Raw genomic sequence first — 20,517 nt, 5'->3', positions numbered from 1 at the left:
GTGAAGTCTTTCTCATTTTATTACAAAAGCAAACAAACTTCCTGACAGTCAGCCGTTCTGAATCCAAGACTGTGGTTTCTAAAAGGACCCGAGTGGACCGGTCTCCTTCAGGCTCCTGGTTCGGCACCACGGTGACCTGGAGAGAGGACGCTGCGCTCCTCAGTCCAGCAGGACCCAAGGGCCCCCGGGTAACCATCGGTGCCGCACCACCATCTTTGACCCTCTAGAGGGAGCACTGACCTCTCGTCCTCATCCAAGTTTCCACCTCCTGGTCTCCTCCCTCAGGTGGGGGGGGGGGGGGGGGGGGGGGGGGGGGGGGGGGGGGGCGGGGGGCCTTCTCCTTCTTGCCTGAAAATGAAGCAGCAGAACTGAAATCACAGCACTTGTATTTGCACACTTCACGACGCGCTGGCTGCTGTCTTCGCTCTCAGACAGGATCCATCTGTTTACCTGCAGCAGCTGCATTAAAGAACCCTGCGCTCACCTCAGTCACCTATTCAACACCTAGACTCAGCCTCAAAACATCACTCACTCATACTTCAAGTTTGTCCTCTCCTGTGTGTACCTACTTTATTTTTATGATTCATTAAACCCAACTTCTTTAAAGTCACTGTAGAGAATCAGCATCTGTGAAACTGTGATTCATCTGCATTAACCTAGAAAGGCTTCGACCCACAGTGGGATTTCCTGCGTCACGTTTTGACACATCTGTAACACACACAGACGCATCACTTTGGTGCAAGTGTTATTTTGTGCTCCTCTTTGGTTGGTGTGGTCGGCTCATTTATAGACCCCCCACAGTGCTTTGGTTTCCCATCGCTCTCTCACTGAGTGCTGTCAAACAGGTTGTAAAGCACACGTTTGCACAACTCGAATCAGTAACCTCACACTAATGAGACGGGAGGTTAAGCATCACTTTCCGTGTTTCAGATATCTGAGCCAAGTGTGTCACTGCAGCAGCCTGCAGTACGAGGAGCGGCCAGCAGGGGGAGGGAGCACAATGAGTGTTCTGTTCCGTGTCGAGAGGAACCCGAGTGGAACCTCACAGCTCGTCAAGCTGTGCAGAGAGAGTCAGTGGATGATTTGGATTCAGGTGAATATGATGAGTAGACCTGAGAGGTGGTTAGATGCACGTGGTGTTTCCAATGACTGTCATTAACACGGGGAGGTGGAGGTGAAGTCTGACCATGCAAACAGTGATTTTCACTCCTTCTTCCAGTTGAAGTAAGTCTGAGTGCTGGTCTGGTGAGAACTCTATGTGCTCCCCCTTCCTGTCACCTATAGCACTATATACACACACCGAGTGTTGAACATAATACACTGTGTCCGTCAGATCCACATGTCCCTCCTCTGCAGCGTCCACTCAGGCTGACTCCATCCATCCTGTCTGTCAACCTCTCCATCTCTTCCTCCCTGTCTTTCCTGCCCTCCTCTCTCCTCAGTCTCCTCCTGGCTCTAACTCCTCCCCCCTCTCCTCCTCCCCCCTCTCCTCCTCCTCCTCCTCCTCCTCCTCCTCCTCCTCGAGCGCTGCAGAAAGACACCTTTGTAACCGGGGTCAAATTCCTCTTAATTTCTGCTTCACCAGTGTCAATTCTCACCACTTGAATGTTGTTTCTGTAGACTGAATAAATGAGCCCACACACACACACACACACACACACACACACACACACACACACACACACACACACACACACACACACACACACACACACTCAACTTCAGTCCTGTATAATAATCTGACAGTTTTGGATGCTGACATGTGAACGTTTTGTCCTGGTTATTTAAGTTGTTCTGCTGTTAACACTGTTGTTGTTGTTTTTAAAGTGACAGTGTCTATTTTCAAAGCAGGTCGCCTTTTTAAGCCTAAAAAACATCCTGTGCATAAGTTTTTTATGGAGTGCATTTTTTTATTGAAGAGATTCCTCAAACTCAGGACAACAAGTCGCCTCAGCCACCGAGCTGAGAGGAGATTATAATCTGTGCAGCGTGAGCTGGGAGCCCAGAGAGACTGTAAAGTGAACTTGGACATGATGAGGGAGAAAAGCCTCGTCCACACTGCGAGGCATCCCAGCATGCTTTGTGAGTCTGCCACACTTTTACACGTCTTTTCTCCATCATGATGTCGAAGTTATCCAATCAGAGAAAACTGTGATTTAGTTTATTTTCAAAGTGTTGAAAAGAAAAAGTCAGTGAGAGAAGTGGATACAAATAAATCAGATGTGCAGGTGTGTGTGTGTGGGGGAGGAAACCCACCGCGGGCTTATTTATGGGCCTTCTGAAAAACCTCCACGATCATCAGACTCCCCCCCTCCTTAACTGACCAATCAAATTCAACCAGGGGCAGGACTTTAAACCTTTAAACAGACTCATCTTTCCCAGGGTCAAATCTACAGGTGAAGAGCTCGTGCCGATACAACGATTCACTTCCTGTTTTGATGACGCGTCTGTAAAATATTAAGCATGTCGCACGTGGTTTAAAAAACAAACCTTCGTAACCTAGCAACCAAGAGACGCTTACTAAAAGCTGCAAATGAACTCTAAATGCTTTAAAAGGTGACGTCAGGATCAGTGATGTCAGACGCATCCAGCCTGCTGATTAAAGCCATCCACTGTCAGCAGCCTTTTTGTTATAGAGATGAAATTAAAGGGATCAAATCTTTGTTTACTGTGACGTTGGTTTAAAGTTTCACCTCAGCTGTGAGACAGTGAATTAAGAAAAACCCCATTTAGTGTCAGATGGTTCTGGAAGTCATGCACACTGATGTGTCTGTCTGAGCGCTGGGCCTCACTGTGCAGCTCGCGCTGGGCCTCACTGTGCAGCTCGCTCAGAGGACGGAAAGAAACTCTGGAATGACTGGTGACAACATTTAGAGAAGCCAAATTACTGGTCAGCCACTGTCCCCATGTTCTTTCAGCTGTAATGACATGCTAGCCTTTTGGGCACACACAGACCGAGTGTGAGCCAGGGTACACTTAGATGACTGCGAGCTAAATCTGTAACTGAGAACACATAAAGTATATGATCCTACACTCCAGGACGGGAGCGGTTTTGCTTTCTAATCGAAAGAGCAAGAAAAAATGTCTGAAGACTGAAAAAAGAAGTTTAGCATCATGATGCCGAGCACATGTGGGGATGTCATGAGGAATATTTTCCTTCACTTCTAAACAGCTCATTTATATAAATGTCTGCTGTGGGGAATCTTTACATGATGCTGCCTCCTCTCTGTTTGTCAGGATGTTCCTTTAAACGTGCCGAGGCTTTCATTTTATTTTAAAGCATCTTTTGCTGTCTAAAAATTCTCCGACTGGCCCGAAAGCCAGTATTTATATCTGAAAAGAAAAACATCATTTAAATGATTGTTAGAAGTTTTTTACAAAGCAGCCTCAGAGAAGAAAAGTCAGAAACAAGTATTTCATATAGTTTAGAAAATGTTAGAATCATAAACGTCAACAAACGAGAAGCACAAAACAAGAAATGATGCCGGATGTCTATTAAAAATATGTTTTCTGTTTAAGAAGTGTACATAGAAGAGTGTGTGTGTGTGTGTTGCTGGATGGAGAGGAAGAGAGGGGCGTAAAGGAGAAGACAACAAGGAAGAGGGCGTGCGGCGTTTCATCAGTTCCTCGCGCTGACGCCTCGGCTCGTGTTGTTGTTCCAGTAATGACCCCGATGAGTCTGAAGACTGTTTGATGTTCAGATGATCAGACCAGCTCGCCTTGTTTCCCCCCCGTGACCTCATTAACAGGCTGCTCAGTCTGTGTGCTAACACTGAGCGCGTGCGAGCTCGGGCCCTTGTTTAAAAATCAATCACTTCTTCTTTTTCATCTTGACGCTGGGAAAGCCCAAACCTCGCCCGTGCACAGATTCCAGTTTCCTCCTCTTCACTTTCATACTTTCATGGACGCGTCCTCTTCCTGCTTGTTTGTCATGTTCTGCATGTGAAGCTCTCCACACAGCTTAAACACTCAGAGGTGGATTTGTTGGTCACCGAGCAGATCGATCTAACGAGACGATGCACTTTATTTCCCCCTTTGTGGAATTCGCTCTTTATCCTCTGCAGTGTCTTTAACAGACCGACAACCTTCCACTTGATTACCTGGTACTTCTATAATCTGCAGACAAACAGAACATGTGAGAACGTTTCCTTCTGTGCACAAAGATCACATCAGGAATCACAAATCTCAGTGAGCACCGTCACAGTTGTGTGGATTAGTGAATCAGTCCACACGATGATTGATGGTACTGAGCTGCTTCATGATTCTGCTGGGACGTTTATGGACTCATGCTGGTGTTGGAAAGCTTCAAACATATTCCTCTCACTCTGATTAGGAGATGAATTAACGGCAGGGAGATTTGTGGTCACCTTCGAACTTCTCCGACGCGTCCTCCGTCCTCCGTCCTGCTTCTTGTTTCGTATTCTCGCTGCTTTCGTCCCCCCTCATGTCCCGGGGTCCTCTATACTGTACCCAGAGAGAGAGGGCCCAGGTCTCAGCAGCTTCCTGTCTCACAAAAGACCCCTCTGTTTTCCCCCCTCTGTGCTTCCTCCGCTGCCACCCCCACCCCCCTTCCTCAACACCCCTGTGGTACATTCCCTCCCTTTCCCCCGGTGCATTCCTCCCTGACCTCCGCCGTCTGAGGACTCCCTCTGTCAGCGTGCTCAGAGCGAGCGTGTGTGAGCTAGCGTTAGCTCGGGTTATCATGTCACCTTTCAGCACGTTGCTAATAAAACACACAATACACAGACACTGTTTACAAAGTGCTTTATCAGCTGCCTCCATCGGGAGGTGAGTTTAGTGATAAAGGCCTGCTGTGACATGGAGCAGGTCAGGAACATCAGAGAGGTACGACAGTCATCCAGATGGACTTTATAAAAGAAGTAAAGAATTTATTGTACGAGAAGACAGCAGAGAATAAAAATGTTTAAAATCCTCAGATTAAAAAAAACCTTTCTGAGGAATTTGTTCTTTTCAAATGAGTTTGGATTTTGTTCATATTCCACAGACTTTTCTTAAAGATTATGATGGGGGGTGGGTTATGCTTTTATTTTGACAGGACAGCGGATAGAGTAGGATATTGGTGAAAGAGAGTGGGGAACGTCACGCAGCACCGGAGCCACAGGTTGGACCTGATCCCGGGGCGTCCTGCTTGGAGGACCGGAGCCTCCACACGTGCCGAACATCCCGAAGCGAATAACAGAAGAATGATGTGAAAGGATAAAGCAGAGAGGATGCATCTGAAGCTGCCTCGAACACATTAAAGGTCAGCTCTGCATCCAGGTGTTCTTCTCCTTTTACTACGAGCACCTCTCAGTCTGTGTTATATAATCTATTCTTCTGAAGAGGAGCTCATCAGGTCGTCTCACCTCGGACCAGTTCACTTGATCAGCTGGTGTGAAAAATGGCTGCCGCTCCGGCTAACAGTCAGCTGGGACAGGTATCGTGAGGTGTCACTCTGACCCACCTGACCTTCACCCTCCACCTCTCAGCGTCCAGCTGACTCGTCGGGGTTCATCGCTCCACCAGCTGAATGCTTCACATACCTGCTGCTTCTCCTCTTTCATCCTCTGGTGGAGGAAACCCTCGGCACAGACACGTGAGCTCTCCTGTTCCTGCAGAATCAGCAGAGAGGGGATCTGCTCTTTTGTCTCTGCTCACATGGATCATGGTTGATGTTATGTTATCGCTCTTTAACCAGCTTCCCATCAGGTTCAGACTCTCTGAGGGGAACCTGCAGCTTGTACACAGCGACTTGAGAGACTCTACAGCCCCGTTTCCACACAGCAGTCCGGTACGGATCAGTACAGTTAAAGCCTGATCCCGTTTGTGTTTCCACAGCCACACGTGCCCTGTTATAATAGCATCACATGATAGCAGCTAACCGCTAACAGCTAACCGCTAACAGCTAACCGCTTATAAATTCAACAAAGGAGAAAAACGTGACTCAAACAGTCTTAACTGTCTTTCTTAGTCGCACATGATGAAGTGGACAGTTAAAGATTCGATAGGACACAAAAATCCGCTCTGCAGAGAAACACAGCAGCTGATTCTGAATCAGGTAACGTCGTGTTTTCAGTCACCACAAACTCCAGCAACGATCTGTGACCGCGTTTTCTTCTTCTTTACTTGATGCTTTTTCATGCTGTCGATCTTTAAAGTGTCAGAGTTTTAAGACGTGTTGTCGAACACATTGACTGGTGTTTATCAGTTCAGGCGTGTCACTTATGTTCGGACACGTCGTTGAGTCGACTCCGACAGTACAAAGACTTTTTTTGTTTGCAGTGTTTAAACTTCTACTTCGATTTTCAGAAATGTCACGTGACCTTTTTTGTTCCATCAAAGGAAAAAAGAGAAAAACCCAACAACAAGACCAGAAACAAATGAAGCAGGGAGCGACGCTAACGTCAGGGACACAGTGTTTTTAAATTCCTGGGAAAGTTGAGCGTTCCCAGTAAAGCGGGGAAAGCTTGACACGGTCATTGTGAGGTTGACTGCAGCCTTGTGTTTAGGTGACTTCATTTGTGTGGAAAAAGCTGCGACTTCAAGGACACAAACACGCAGCTGTCCCACCCTGACTGTTAGTCAGTAGGTCAGTTAGCGACGCTCGTGTCCGTGCGTCCGTCCAGCGTTCCTTCCCCACCTCAGAATCTCCACGTGTAAATACCGTTTGATCCCTCCTCCCTCTCTCGTTCTCTCGCTCCCCTCACCTCTGTCCTCTCTCTCCTTCTTCATCAATGGCCTTCATTCATTCCCTCGCACCCTCTGCATGCCTATGTACCCCCCCCCCCAGCTCTCTCTCTCTCTCTCTCTCTCTCTCTCTCTCTCTCTCTCTCTCTCTCTCTCTCTCTCTCTCTCTCTCTCTCTCTCTCTCTCTCTCTCTATTCATTCCTGTGATTTTTTCCTGCCTGTACCTTTCCACGGCCCGGCGGCTTCATCCCAGCGATGCCATCTCTCCTCACTTTTGTTGATTTGGAGTTCAGAGGCCGATTTATTCCAGATTTTTTTTTTTTTTGTCATGTTCACGAGTGATTCAAGAGTTTTGCCATATGTGAGAAAAGATAAATGTGGTGGCGTTGGTTTAGCTCGAGGGGGGGTGGGGGGGATCAGTCTTCACGTGTCTCGATGCTAACACCGTTTGGAGCGTGTCGTCTCACACGTCCTCTGAGGCGCACGCAGTTTAAAAAACACCATATTTATATAAACTCAGTGTGTGCTGGATGGTTTCTTCTTGGGGCCTCGGTGCAGCAGACTCTCTTCCCCTGCTCGTCGTTCTAACAGCCTTTTATTAGCACTGCTATTATCAGCCGTCTGTGTAAAAGGCCTCCTAACAGAGAGTAATTGTGCTAAATGGAGCCGATCTTGGCGTTCACCTGGAGCTATATTTAAAGACGTTAAAAGGGAGGGACGCTGCCTCCGAGCTGCTGGAGAAGTATTGCTCAGTGTTGAAAGCCGTAAAATGAAAATCAGGCCGGAAAAATGTTGGGAATGAGAGTGAACCGTCGCTCGTTAAAACAATCACCATACGGGTTGAATTTCAGGAGGTCAACTTTATAAAGTCGCTCTCACACGGTCGCACGCTGTTTTACATCACGCAGTCGTCGGAGCTGATGAATGCTCAACCCACGCAGACCAAAAAAAAAGCTTCCACTTAGGTGTGCTCGAGCTGTACCTCCCCCCTCCCTCGCTCTGCCCCTTCATCCCCTCCTCCTCCTCCTCCTCCTCCTCCTCCTCCTCCTCTCCTGCCTATTTCAAGCCGTGTGGTTAGCAGGGTGTGTTCAGTGGCCAGATTCAAAAATCACTGACCCGCTCTCTGTCTAAATTCTCCTTTTTTTCACCTGGCTCAGCACACCTCCTGCAGCTCCACACACACACACACACACACACACTCACACACACACACTCTTTAACCCCTCTGTTAGCGCACGGCGTATCAGTCCACTCCCTTTCTCGCCGTTTCCTCCCAGGCGAGCCTCTCCGCTCTGATCTATTTCGGTGCGTTGTGGCCAGCAGCAGGGTGTGTGTGAGTTTGCGGCCCAGCCCAGTAAAATACAGACTTTTCAAGGAAGTCAGCAATATAATACGGCCGCTTTATTGTAATTACAAGGTTCTCCTTTTGGAAATAGCGCACATAGAGAGAGCTTCCCACAGGCGCAGTCTGTCTCCGAGGAGCCGGTGCCATCCTCTGCAGGAGCCCTCGTCCTGGTCCCATCCACCCTTGAGGTCTCCTCGGCTTGCTCTGACCCAGATGTGGCCGCAGCAGGCTGCTTGATCAGCTGGATACTAGTCACCCTTCAGCTTTACAGCCAGCAAAGATTCCAGAGCCTTCTGACTGGACTGGTTGTCTGACATCAGATCAGTGGGTGGCCGCGGCTGATGGAGCGTCTCGTTAGGGAATCCCTGAACTCTCCTGGTTTTTATATCCTTTAAAATTACTGCCCACAAAATGAGACGCTGTTATTAATTGAAACATGGCCGACATTGAGAGCTTAATTGTGTAATTGAAGGGTGCACATAAATCCGATTTTGCACCTGTCTATGAAGTCAGCTCATCACGCCCTCAGTGGACGGGGAGCTTACATGCAGCTCCTGTCAGAGGACTCTGTGGTCGCTTCATAATGTGGATACTCAGCAGATTACGTGGATCAGAATAAACTCATACACAAGATTATAAAGAGAGATTCTTCCACATGTTGCTGCTTGGAGCGATGTGTCTTTCCTGCTGATTCAGCTTCAGAGATGATCATTTCTAAACGAGTCTGCAGCCTGAGGCGACACAGACTGAACGCTGCTCGACTTGAATGTGACAGTTTGAGTTTCTGCAGCTCGGCTGTCATGAACCTGCTTTAAGAAAGAGACGCTCACAGTCCGCTGGATTAAAGCTCAGGAGACACTCAGCTCATCTCACATCAAACACACCATAACTACATTTATCTTCTGCTTTACAAAACCCACCCTCCTGTTTGATTTACAGCAGCCTGCTCCGCTTTCACTTCATCCATCAGACTTTGATCCACCACACAGAAGATTTCAAATAAAGTGATCATAGGAAGAGGAAAACACCTGCGAACAAAACCCTGCAGAAATGTGAAAAATACATATAAACCTGCTCACTGATGCATCATCACAGTTAATAAAGCTGAATATTGACTCTTCAGTTTCCTGTAAGAAGAGTAAAGGTCTCTGGCACGTCGTGTATAAAGTCATTGATGGAGCAGGAGGAACAACTTCATGAGAAACACTCACACATGTGCCGAGTGGAGGACAAACACATACCACACACGTCTCTTGGGGTGTCTCTTTTTACAACTTGTGGCATCTACTTTCAGCACGAGGAGGCCACATCCAAACCCTCTGGTTTAAACTTTAAAACACACACACACACACACACACACATACACTCGATCCACTGTGTCAGGAAAGCCAAAATAAAAAGCCCGAGCTGCCGCAGTGAGCGAGCATTTCCTGGACTTTCTGAGTTAGTACAAAAAACATCGCAGTGGAAAAATAAAGGTCGAGAGAAGCTACGAGCTCAGGTGAACGACAGGTGAAGTTTTTAGTTTGATCATCTCTGACTCGTCTCCTCAGCTCTGCTGCTTTATCCGGGACATGAACTTCTATACGCTCCTCTTGTTCTTACACACAGGTATCAATCTGCGCTCTGTACGGCGGCCTGGTGATCACACAGCGGCCGCTCCTTGTCATTCAGCCTCCATCAAAGCTCTCCCCTGTAGTTCTATATGACAGGGCAGCAGCTGTATGCTAACTAGCGGGACATCATGGTGCTGCTCCACTGAACCTGGAACATGGACATCATCATTCCAGCGTGTCCCTCTGGATTTAGCATCCAGTGGACAAAGCGTACTGTGCAGTTTATTCTGGAGACAGTAATGAGCATGTTCGGCCACAGCTTAAACACAGAGGCTTAACAGGACAGCTCTCAGTTTAATGTGCTAAATGAGACCCTGAAGCTACCGCACTCCCTCCAAGTCCATCTTTGGGAAAACCTGAGGACAGATTTGTCCTCTTAAAAAAAGATCTGTTTAATTATTTAGATTAAAACCAAAGTCTAGAGAACTGATCAAACTTAAACATCATCCATGAATCTGAATCTAGACGTGGTCCTTCACATGTTTTTTATATGTTATAATCGGTGGCTTCACTCCCTTTATTCCACATCATGATGGACCTCTCTTTGAAAAGTACGCGCCTTCAGGTTAGCACGTTAGCACGTTAGCTCCCACGCTTCATGCACAGAGGCTCAAGTCCTCCACGTGGACTCAAACCCGACCTGTCACTCCTGACTCTGTCCACTGTCCCGTCTCTAACAGTCAAAAGTCCTTTTTAATATTTATCTCGAGTCAGAGCTCTCAGACGTTTCTTTCTTAGCGTCACACTTTTAGCAGCACTAGCAGCTGATTGTTTTTACATCCTGTAGTTTTACGTTCATGAGCTGTGGATCTGATCAGACTGACTGACTCTGATGTTTAGATGTTCATGTTCAGTCTGTATAACCAACACACACGTGAACCTGGTGATCTGAGAGACGATTTAACTGCTCGTCTCAGTGCAGTTTGTGTCTCTGCTCCTGTCGTCTCTTTAAAACAGAGACACCTGAACTGGCTGACACATTTGTCTCGTGTCTCTTATTTAAAGTCAAAGTTGGCAGCAAAGATCGTCAGAACTAAACGTGTGTTGTATAATTGATTGTCTCTGAGGGGTTACAGTCCCCCCCCCCCCCCCCCCTTCAGAAACATAGACAGACTTTAGTGGGAGGAAATGAAAGGTAGTGAGTGATATAAAGCGTGGAGGGATAATTAAGTTTAATTATTGCTCTGTGGCGTCTGCACTCAAAGAAAGAGAGTAACCACGGGCTGCATGTTTTACGAGGCAGCGCTCTGAGAAGCAGAAAGATGCTGTGAAGTGTTTATGACAGGTAGAGATCTGAAAGCTGCTTTCAAATTATGAAAGGAATGTCTCTTTGAGTTTCACGTTTCTGTTGAAGTCATTTGGTATTTTTCCAGGAACAGAAACATCAGCTTGTCTGGGAAAACACATCTGTCTGATTCTGGATGAAGTGGGTGGAATATCTCAGTGCTGGTTTAGACATCTTCTCTCTTTGTTAAAATGATATTTATGTACATTTGTTGAATGAATATTTTCTCTAAATTTGCTGCAGTTTTTTTTCCTATTGTACGTCTTTTCGCAGGTTAGTGGGCCTTGTCAGCCACCGTACTCCATAGGATGTCTAAAGCAAGCTGATGATCGTAAACTGACAAAAAACTTAATAAAAAAAAAAAGGTTTTATCGACTGAAACTCAAATCAAAATGAAGCTTTATCATAAAAACGAACATTTTTCATTCTGCACCTGGACCAGGAAGAGAAGGTTCCTGTTTTGGAGTCAGACCTGGACGAGACCCTGACAGGACAGGGTCTTGGTTCCTGGTTGGTTGAGCTGCAGGGTGTTACAGGTGAGGGCTCTGAACATGAATGATACTTGATTCTTTGATTTTGATGGATTAGAGTTTTAAAATGTTTTTAACTGATTGATCATAAATTACAGACTGATAATAAAATGATCTCTGGTCTTTCTCTGCACGCGCACCTGAGCTGATGCTGCAAAACAAGGACCACGTGGAACCGACCAATCAGAGCGAGAGGACAGCTCTGAGCGAGGCTGAAAGGGGGCGTGGCTACACGCGCGGACAGAAGTCTGATTGGCTGGCTGAACGCTCATTCCTCTCTCAGTGGAGCTGCTGCATCCATTCACCTGAAGTGTTACATCCTGGTTTATAAAGTCAGATCTGTTAATGCAGCAGATTAAAGACGAAGAATAAAAGGTAAAGACAAATACTTTAAAAACTAAATCAGGATTGTTTCTTTACTGATTCCGAGACGAGTTGTTCACTGAAATTGTCATAGTGAGTTTGTAAAGTGAAGGCAGAAAGTGAAATACTTCTTAAAAAGGTTCAGCCTCACTCACAGAAGCTGCTCCGTACACGTAGATCTGAGGGCATCATTACGCACGCCCTCTCACTCCCTCTCCCTCTTCTCTCCTTTCTCTTACTCTCTCTCTTTCTCCCTCTCTCTCTCTTCACACACACACACACACACACTTCGTGGGAGTAAGTGTGTAAGTAAAGAAGGAAAGAGGGGAAGAGAGAGAAGGGAGAGAGAGCGTGCTTCCAGGTCTCTCTCTGCTGCTCTCTCCACTTTGGGTACTTGTACCCAGTCTGACTCAATGGGGCTCGAGCACTAAGGGGTTAAACGTTAAAATTAAAGATATCTATTCACCCCAGACCCCTTCAGTGTTCAGGTTTTGTGCGTTAAAAGTGACAGACATAGGTAACTCAGAGTGGTAGAGACGTCTCCAGAGGAGTGCCTTTTTGTCTGCTGCCTCGCAGAAGGTTCAGTCGGATCACCTCTCGTCGGCTGGCTTTCTGTGAGAGGATAACTTCCACCACATCCTACATTTACAGCTCAGCGAGGCCGGCAAACTACCGCGACACTATGGATACTGGAGATTCTCCCTTCAGGAAGAAACGGAGACCATGGCGCATGGACTTCTCATCCTTTGCCCTGGTGATCGTGGCGCTCGCTGTGTGCCAAACCACCGTGGCTCGTGCAGGTAAGACCGTTTCCCTGAACCCCTGTGTGGCTTCACGTGCGCTTTAACACAACATAGTGTGATTACTTCTTCACTTTGCGTTTTCAAAAGTCTCAAAAAATCAGCGTGCGTAATGATTGACAGCAACTCACGCACCTGACGGTCTCTGCGACTTTACAGAGAAATGTGTTGACAACCCCGCAGAATTCAAATGTAGAATTAGGTCTTAGACTGAGGAGTGCCTTCATTATCTTTTATCCTGTCTTTCTGTAGATGTCAGATTTCTAAAAAAAAAACTTTAAAAAAAGAAAAAAAACATCTTGAGATGTTTTTGCTCCCTGGTTCCGAAAAGTCTTGATCTCAATAAATACTGATGCAAGAGAAATCTGAGTGTCCGATAATGGACCTGGAGGTTAAGGAGATCTGTAGTAGCTCATTCCTTTAAGAAAACTTCGAAAATGGTGACAGGAGTGGTGTTTTTCAATGATTTGTGACAGCAGTAAAACAGTTGCTTTGTCCATCTGGAAGCTGACAAAGGTGATGAAGCTTTAGAGTGATGATCACAGACAGGAGAGATCACAACTGTCCTCTTCATGGCTTTAAAATCATCCTAAAGATATTTGTTTCTATCTTTGACTGCCTCCCTCTCCATGACAGGTGTCGAGCCACGAACATCCCAGTTCAGTCATGCAGGGGATTGTTGAGCATTTTAGCTGTTGACTTTTTTCTTTTGTTCGTCTTTAATCATAATTTCACTGTCGAGGATCCAGATCAAGACGGTGTTCATTTTACGCACCTCTGTGCACGCGCCCTGTCCGCAGCTGGGGGGCATAGGGTAGGACGGTGCAACAACAACAACAAAAAAAGCTGCACAGGTCACTTTTAAGGAGATTTGCCTGCCTTACATAAAGATTTATGAAATATTGTTTGGCAGATTGCTTTTCTGAATTTCAGTTGAACTTTGTTTGAGATGAAAGTGGGCTGAGGATCCAGACTGAGGTGGGCTGAAGGTTTACCAGCTCAGCCTGTGCACCAGTCCCCCCCTCACTGTCCGAGGAGGAGGGGTCTCTCAGCCCAGTTTGAAGGATGTGACTTTAAGCTGTCTTTTTCCCCACAGATCAACAGGCTGTGTTGGTTTTTATTGTATCAGTGATTAAAAAAAAGGCACGTGCAGTCATACGGATATTTTCCATATTAGCATAGTTTCCTTTCTTTATAGTCTTCTTCAGGTTTGCCCATCCTCCCCTCGCTCTCAGGTTAGAGATGAACTCGACCAAAGGAATGATCTGTATGCGCTGCAGTTCCCGGATCAACCACTAGAGGGCTGGAGTTATTTTTAACACAGAGGCTGCATTGATTCACCTGAGTCCAGATCAGTTCAGGTAGCCAATCACTGAGGACACTCAGATATAAGACAACACAAACAACATGTAGCATTAAATCTAAGAGTCATCAATGTGACGTTTAGATGAGTCTCTGATGAAACAGCTTTCATTTATTTGGACGCCATTGTTACGAGTTTGTTAGAAGTTTGGCTTCATTGATCCTGCAGGTCTGAAACAGAAACCCCTCTGAAGTTTCACTTTACACTCCCCGTGTTTGAGAAGTTACCTTTACAAGTTTCACTTGTGATCAATGACTCGTTCTTCTTCTTCTTCTTCTTCTTCTGGAGAACTTGTGAGCACAGCTTAAAGGCCAATGGGGCTTTTGTGACATAAATTGCCCCCCTCCAGTGTATTCTTTGGCCCCGTTTCCAATTTCAGATTGCGAGAGGTGATTGCACCTTCCCGTCGTCTCCCGTGTGTGTTTTGGAGGCGGAAGCCTGAGACATTTCTGCCTGTTATGAATAGGTTATTATGCGGCGGAGCAGCCAGGGCGCACAGGTCTGAGAGTGAAAGCGTCCAGTGTCTCCGTGTCTATGTGCGCTTTGTACAGTTCTGTGTGTGTGTGTGTGTGTGTGTGTGTTGTGTATATATAAGCGTCTGTAAGCTATGGATGTTTTCTCCCAGCTCAGGGTGTGGAAATGTATGCTCCATATATGTGAATGTACCTCTGTGTGCAACACCTCGACCAGTCTATTCCTAAATATGCTAATTGAGGTGCTGCGCGCGCAGGAAATGCTTCCTTTTTTTCATCATAATAATGCGTGAATGTCAGGGTGAGGCAAATTAACAGTCAATGTACCTGCGTGTGCACGTGCGTAACGGACTTGCGCGCAGTTTGCCAGAAGGAGCGTCTGTGCGCGTGCACGTGAGCGCAGTGCAGCGCAGGCGGCAGATGTTGGAGTAAACTGTAACAGCGCCCCACCCAAGCAGTGAAAGACCGAATTAGAGAAGAAAGTGGTCAGAATCTTTCATGTTGATTCTCTCCTCCTCCTCGTCGGCGGGAGAATGAGTCGAGGCTCAGCCTGCAGAGAGCCATGAAAGCACAGTTTGTTCAAAGGAGGAGAAATCAGAGGGCAATATTTTCTTGACATGGATGTTCCTCAGCCTCATTTCAAAGCAGAGCCTCCTCAAAGGGCAGTCTGTCATACTTTGGCTCAACCTAACCCCTCTGCCCCCCCTGCCTCTCTCTCTCTCTCTCTGCTCCTGAATAGAGCTCCTGTGTGGGGCCATGAGCAGGCCTTTGACAGTTCATTCCTCTGACTGTCGAGGAGTGTGTGGTATTTCAGGCTTCTGCTGATCAGATGAGTCCGACAGCTCAAACGTGCCCTGTAAATGACACCCTGCTTTGTAGTGACTCACATGCATATTCTCCCCTTTTCCTTCTTTTGTTTTAAACCTGTGCTTTGTTTCTCCTGATGCGGTTCAGTCAGGTGTCATCTGTCCAGGAGATATTCTTTCATTCTCATCAGCCATTATAAATCCACCACCATGACAAGCTGTGAGCATTATCCATGTAGTCATGAATTAGAGTTGGTTTGCAAGATTAAACACTTTTTTTTTTTAACCCACCAGTCGACCCACCTTCTCGTCTGTAAATTTAGACGAGTTGATGCTGAATGTTGTTCAGCACCAAACTGCAGAAAGTTCCTCACATGGGGAATTAATGGCGGTGTAAACTGAGATTAACCCCCCCAGCCTTAGCTCAAGCCTGTTAGCGTGTCACTTTTGTCCACCAGTTTAAAGGAACACAACAGGAAGCTAAACATGTAAACACAATCAGCTGATCAGTTTTTACTAGAAAGCTTTTCTTCTTCTGTGTGTAACCGCAGAGAAGCTGTTTTTAACTCTTCGTTCTCGAAGCCCCTCGTCTGGACTGTGAGGAGGTTATCTGTTTGGACAGGAAACTCAAAGTGCACGTTAAGATACACTGACCCTCAGTCACTCACCGGATGTTAAACAGCTCCATGTAATCGAACAGATACGGCCCAGCTGTGAAATAAAAGCATGCAGAAGCTGAAGGTGAGATGCTTGTAAAGCACGACGTCCCCTCACACGTTGAACCTGCAGGAGAATAAACCCGCAGCATCCCTGCAGACTTAAGAGAACAAAGTGACAGCACTTTCTTCACTCTGCTTTCACAGGTGATGATTTAGAGGTTTGTGTTGTGCGCCGTTCCCCCGAGCAGCAGATGAACAAGGACGACAGGAGAGTGTGCCAAGCTCATAATGACAGGCTGTCTGTGTAGGATGCTATTCCAAGTCACTGTTATTTTCTGCTTCTAGGAAGTGAGTGCAGGAGGGTGCAGGGACCAGCTGTGTACTGTACTTCTCTTTTTCAGACCTCAGTGCGGTCAGTGGACATGAAAAGATAGACTGCCTGGCTTCACTTCTTCATATACAGTATATTATATGTATATAAGAAGAGAAGGGTTTCAATACATAACAAGATAAACACCATGTGACATTAAAGCTCTGCAGCTTTATAAAGAATCTAAATCTATTTGAAGTGGCTCAACATTTCTGCCTGCTTGTTTCTGATGAAGCCAAAGGTATCCCAGCATGCACTGGGAAGAAGGCAGGTGTCTCCCCAGTCATTGCACCCTGTGATAACCATCATGGTAGTAATGAAAATGCTCAGTATCTTCCTGAAGCAGATGTAATGGGATTACATGAAGTGCTGTTGGAGATGTTTTGAGTGTTCGGGGTGTTTCAGGGCGATCCAGCCACAATAAATCACCTTAAACAGCTAAATGATACCAATCAAGTCCTCCAGGATGGAGGCTACATGTCTGATGTTTCCACTCTGAGGAGGTGTTTGATGATGATGATGATGATGATGATGATGCAGACTCACTGCTCTCCTACTCTCCTCTTTATTATAGAGTCGTCACGACACCAGGTTTGAAAACATCGACGTGATTCTGGTTTATTCAAATGATTGCATCAACCATGTGACCTCTGACCTCTCACTGAGGTCAGTGTGGTAATCAGACAGCAGCAGTCACTGGTATTAAAGATGTTTGATTGTTGGGACTTTGCTCTGTTTATAGAATCATTTTAAGTGTCAGGTTCAAACGACACACACAATCTTTTTCTCTTCTTTTAGAGTTTATGAAAAGTCAGTGCTGCTGTCGTTTGTAAGTTTTTGTTTTTTGTTTTTTGGAGCTTTAAGTTTCCCGGTAAACGGAAATATTAAGAATTTTCGTTTTAAATTTGATTTCATCGTCAGTTGTAGAATTTATTACAAATGAACTGTTCATAAAGTTTCAGGCTCTAGATAGTCAGAGCGTTACGTGTTTTTCCTCTCACAGACCTGCGGCTGTGTTGAAACCTTTGTCAGTGAGCACAGTAAGAGCAGAGACGCTTCACTGGGCCTACAGAGAGCTTTCTAATCTCTCAGTCTCCTGTGATCATCCAGCGTCTCCTGCACCGGGCCCTGTGGTTCTGTGTAGGCCGTGTGGTGTCAGCATCCACCCTCAGGTCCAAACTAAGACTGTGGCCTCCAACCCTGAAACCACACCAGGCTCCAGCATGATACACGCTGGCAGCATCAGTGCAGCACATACACACACACACATACACTGGCACAGACCACAATTACAGTACGGCACACACACACACACACACACACACACACACTCTCGGGATAGTAGAGGACTCGGTGCTGGCTGCAGCGTCTTAGTGGAAAGAGTGATAAAGCCACATTAGACTGCAACATGTGAAACGTTAGCGTTGCTCTTCAGAGATGAACACACACTGTGGCTCGCTCCAGTCCAGACACTCAACTTATTATAGATGTAGAAATCATGCTTTATAAAAGATTACTCTTGTCTTAAGTGTTTTGTCAGATATGTGGTGATAGTTCATGTTACCAAAGCCTCCGCCCGTGTTGAAGAAAGAAGCTGAAGCCTAAAACCTGCAGTTCCTCAAATGTCCACTTGAGGCTGTCAGCGTGCTATAGAAATGATAAGTTAAGTATCTTAAGACTTCCACCTCTCTGTCTGTTTCCAGGTCGTCTCAAAGTTTGACTCAGGCTGACAAACAGGTCGTTTGATTTATTTAGTGGAAACAAAGTTGTTGAAATTATCGACATGTTGAATCTTAACGTGTTTTAAAAAGATCAAATCTTTGTAATCTTTGTCGATAGCATCAAAAAAAACTCAAGCTATAAAACACTTCAGTTATACTTTTAACTAAAAGCTGCTGCATGAGCTGAAAATCACAGCTTGGCCAAGACCGATGTTTCTCCTTTTTGCTCCTCCTGTGAGTCGATGTAAAAACCTCCCTGTGAGTCTCTTACAGCGCTGTGTCTCACACCTAATAAAAGACGGATAAACACCGTGCATTGTGTATAAGACGTGTATGTGAGGGAGGAACAGGTCCATTAAAAATGACGAGTAAACTCTTCACGGTGTTGTTTGATTTTTCTCATCAGTCCTGGAGGTGTAACTTCATCTTCTCCAGATGCACACTTGTCCCCGAGCTGTTGCCGTCGTATAAAGGGTTAAATTAGCGGTTGTGTTTCTGGCTCATCATCCTCTTCTTGTCTTTGACTTTAAATTCTTCAGCTCTGGTCACTTGGAGAGTTCAGTGGGTCGTTCTCTCACCTCCACCTGATGTGACGTCATGATAATAAACCCTGACAAACCAAAGCCTCATTTTACACAACGTAAACAATGTCAAGCCTTAATAACTGCTTTCACACTGCACGGCTGCTCATAATGGCTCTTCTGTCTGTGTACAGGAGGCATTATAAATAACTGGTAAATACAGAGCAGCATGTTGAAAATTATAACGTGCACTAACCATCGTGGTCGGCTTTGTGGGCGGAGCTGGCTGCTGATTTCCAACAACTGGAGAATAGTTTGTCTTTTCCAGAGTTTAAATTAGTTTGACATTCTTTTTGTGATTTATGATCAGACCTGTAAACATCCTGTCGTCCTTGAATATATTTGGAAATACAAAGAGACTTGTAGATATTGATAACTTGGTGTACAGATGGATGTTTGTCTCATGGCGTGTATACAAACGAACAGCAGGCCTCAGTCTCGTCTGTTCATCAGGATGAGGCCAAAATATCGAGCGCTGACATGTGAGTGTGTAAACATCACACCACTTCAGTTACTGAAAACAAACACTGAATTGACTCTTCAGAGCCGACGCTGTTGGTTCTTGGTTCTTTATTTGTGCAAAAATAAAAAATAAAGATCAACATCTGAAGGTTGGACATCGAGCTCAGTGCTCGTTAAAGAGACTCACTTACATTCAGTCATCAATTAAAACCACATTAAGAAGAAGTCACAAATAATTCACTGTCTCATGCTTCATTACTTTTATAATCTTTTAAATCTAACTTATTCGTGATCTTCCTGTTAAACCCAGACAGACTTTTTTTATTTTGTTATTTAATGAACTCAGGTCCAAAGAGTTTGTGACCTATACTGTGACCAGTCAGCAGGGGGAGCTCTGACTTTGGCTTCACTTGAGGCGAGGTCTTCGGCTGTTCATTCTTTGTACAGTGTATGGTTTGTCTGTCTGTGTCAGTGTGTGTGTGTGTGTGTGTGTGTGTGTGTGTGTGTGTGTGTGTGTGTGTGTGTGTGTGTGTGTGTGTGTTGTGTGTGTTTGTGTGTTAATCTGTGGTCAATATTGCACGTCCCTCTCGCTCTGTGTGTCTTACAATGTGCTCGTTGTGTAGAGGGGAGAGGTGAGGGGTCAACGTGTCAGCTGGAGTGTGTGTCTGGTATTTGGCACAGCTTTACCAAAGGAGGGAAGGTCACAAGTACACACACACACACACACACACACACACACACACACACACACACACACACACACACACGCACACACAGAAACAGAGCATCTATGTCAGAAAGCCTTGGGGAGGAAATAAAGTTTTTCCTCTGAAGTGAGCAGGAGTCGACCTCACCTGAGCCTGCAGTGACCTTTGACCCAGGCCAGTCCGATGGCTGCTTGTGTTCATGCATCATACACAGGTGTCAACAAATTAACATTTTTATATAGAATCTTTTTCTGCATCTTAAACTGCCTCTGGTGTCGCGTTCATTTGGCTCAATCTAAGATCCTGTCAGATTATAGGACACATTGATTAATGGAAAATAACGGGGTCCCTAATCCATGCACTTTTTAAATCCTGTAAGAACCAATACATCTCTGTCGTTTTCTCAAGATCTTGATTCATTTATCTCATTTATCTCGATATCTTGAAGTGGAAAAAAATCTCTAGAAACATTGAAACGTCATTCTGGGAAAACTATTCAATAATAATAATTTAATGAGTGTGTGTGTGTGTGTGTGTGTGTGTGTGTGTGTGTGTGTGTGTGTGTGTGTGTGTGTGTGTGTGTGTGTCAGCCCTGAAACAGACTTGGAACAGACTGTGCTTACCAACTACAGTATATTAAACTTGTTTTAGCTCCATCTAGTGGCCAATGAGCAGAACTACATGCATACGGTCTGCAGTTGTTTTTCGACTGTCTCGTTGTTTTATGTGTTAGCCTTTTGTGTCCCATG

At 45.7% G+C, this 20,517-nt stretch overlaps 1 protein-coding gene across 3 annotated transcripts in view; it reads left to right on the top strand.

The window, feature by feature from the left end:
- Positions 1-11,536: 11,536 nt before the first annotated feature.
- col11a2 (collagen, type XI, alpha 2) overlaps positions 11,537-20,517 on the top strand; it is a 40,061-nt gene continuing 31,080 nt past the window's right edge. The window contains exons 1-2 of one of the 3 annotated variants that reach the window (XM_079367977.1): positions 11,537-11,838; positions 12,478-12,626. In XM_079367977.1, coding sequence (XP_079224103.1) covers positions 12,509-12,626 — 118 coding nt within the window. In that variant the 5' untranslated portion in view covers positions 11,537-11,838; positions 12,478-12,508. The remainder of the gene's footprint in view (positions 11,839-12,477; positions 12,627-20,517) is intronic. The other 2 variants (XM_079367972.1, XM_079367973.1) reach the window with 2 other exon arrangements.

The sequence above is a fragment of the Symphodus melops genome, assembly GCF_947650265.1.
Source record: "Symphodus melops genome assembly, chromosome: 18".
NCBI classification, from domain to species: Eukaryota; Metazoa; Chordata; class Actinopteri; order Labriformes; family Labridae; genus Symphodus; species Symphodus melops.
Note: the sequence above shows the minus strand (reverse complement) of the source record. Positions and strands in the feature narration are given on the sequence as shown.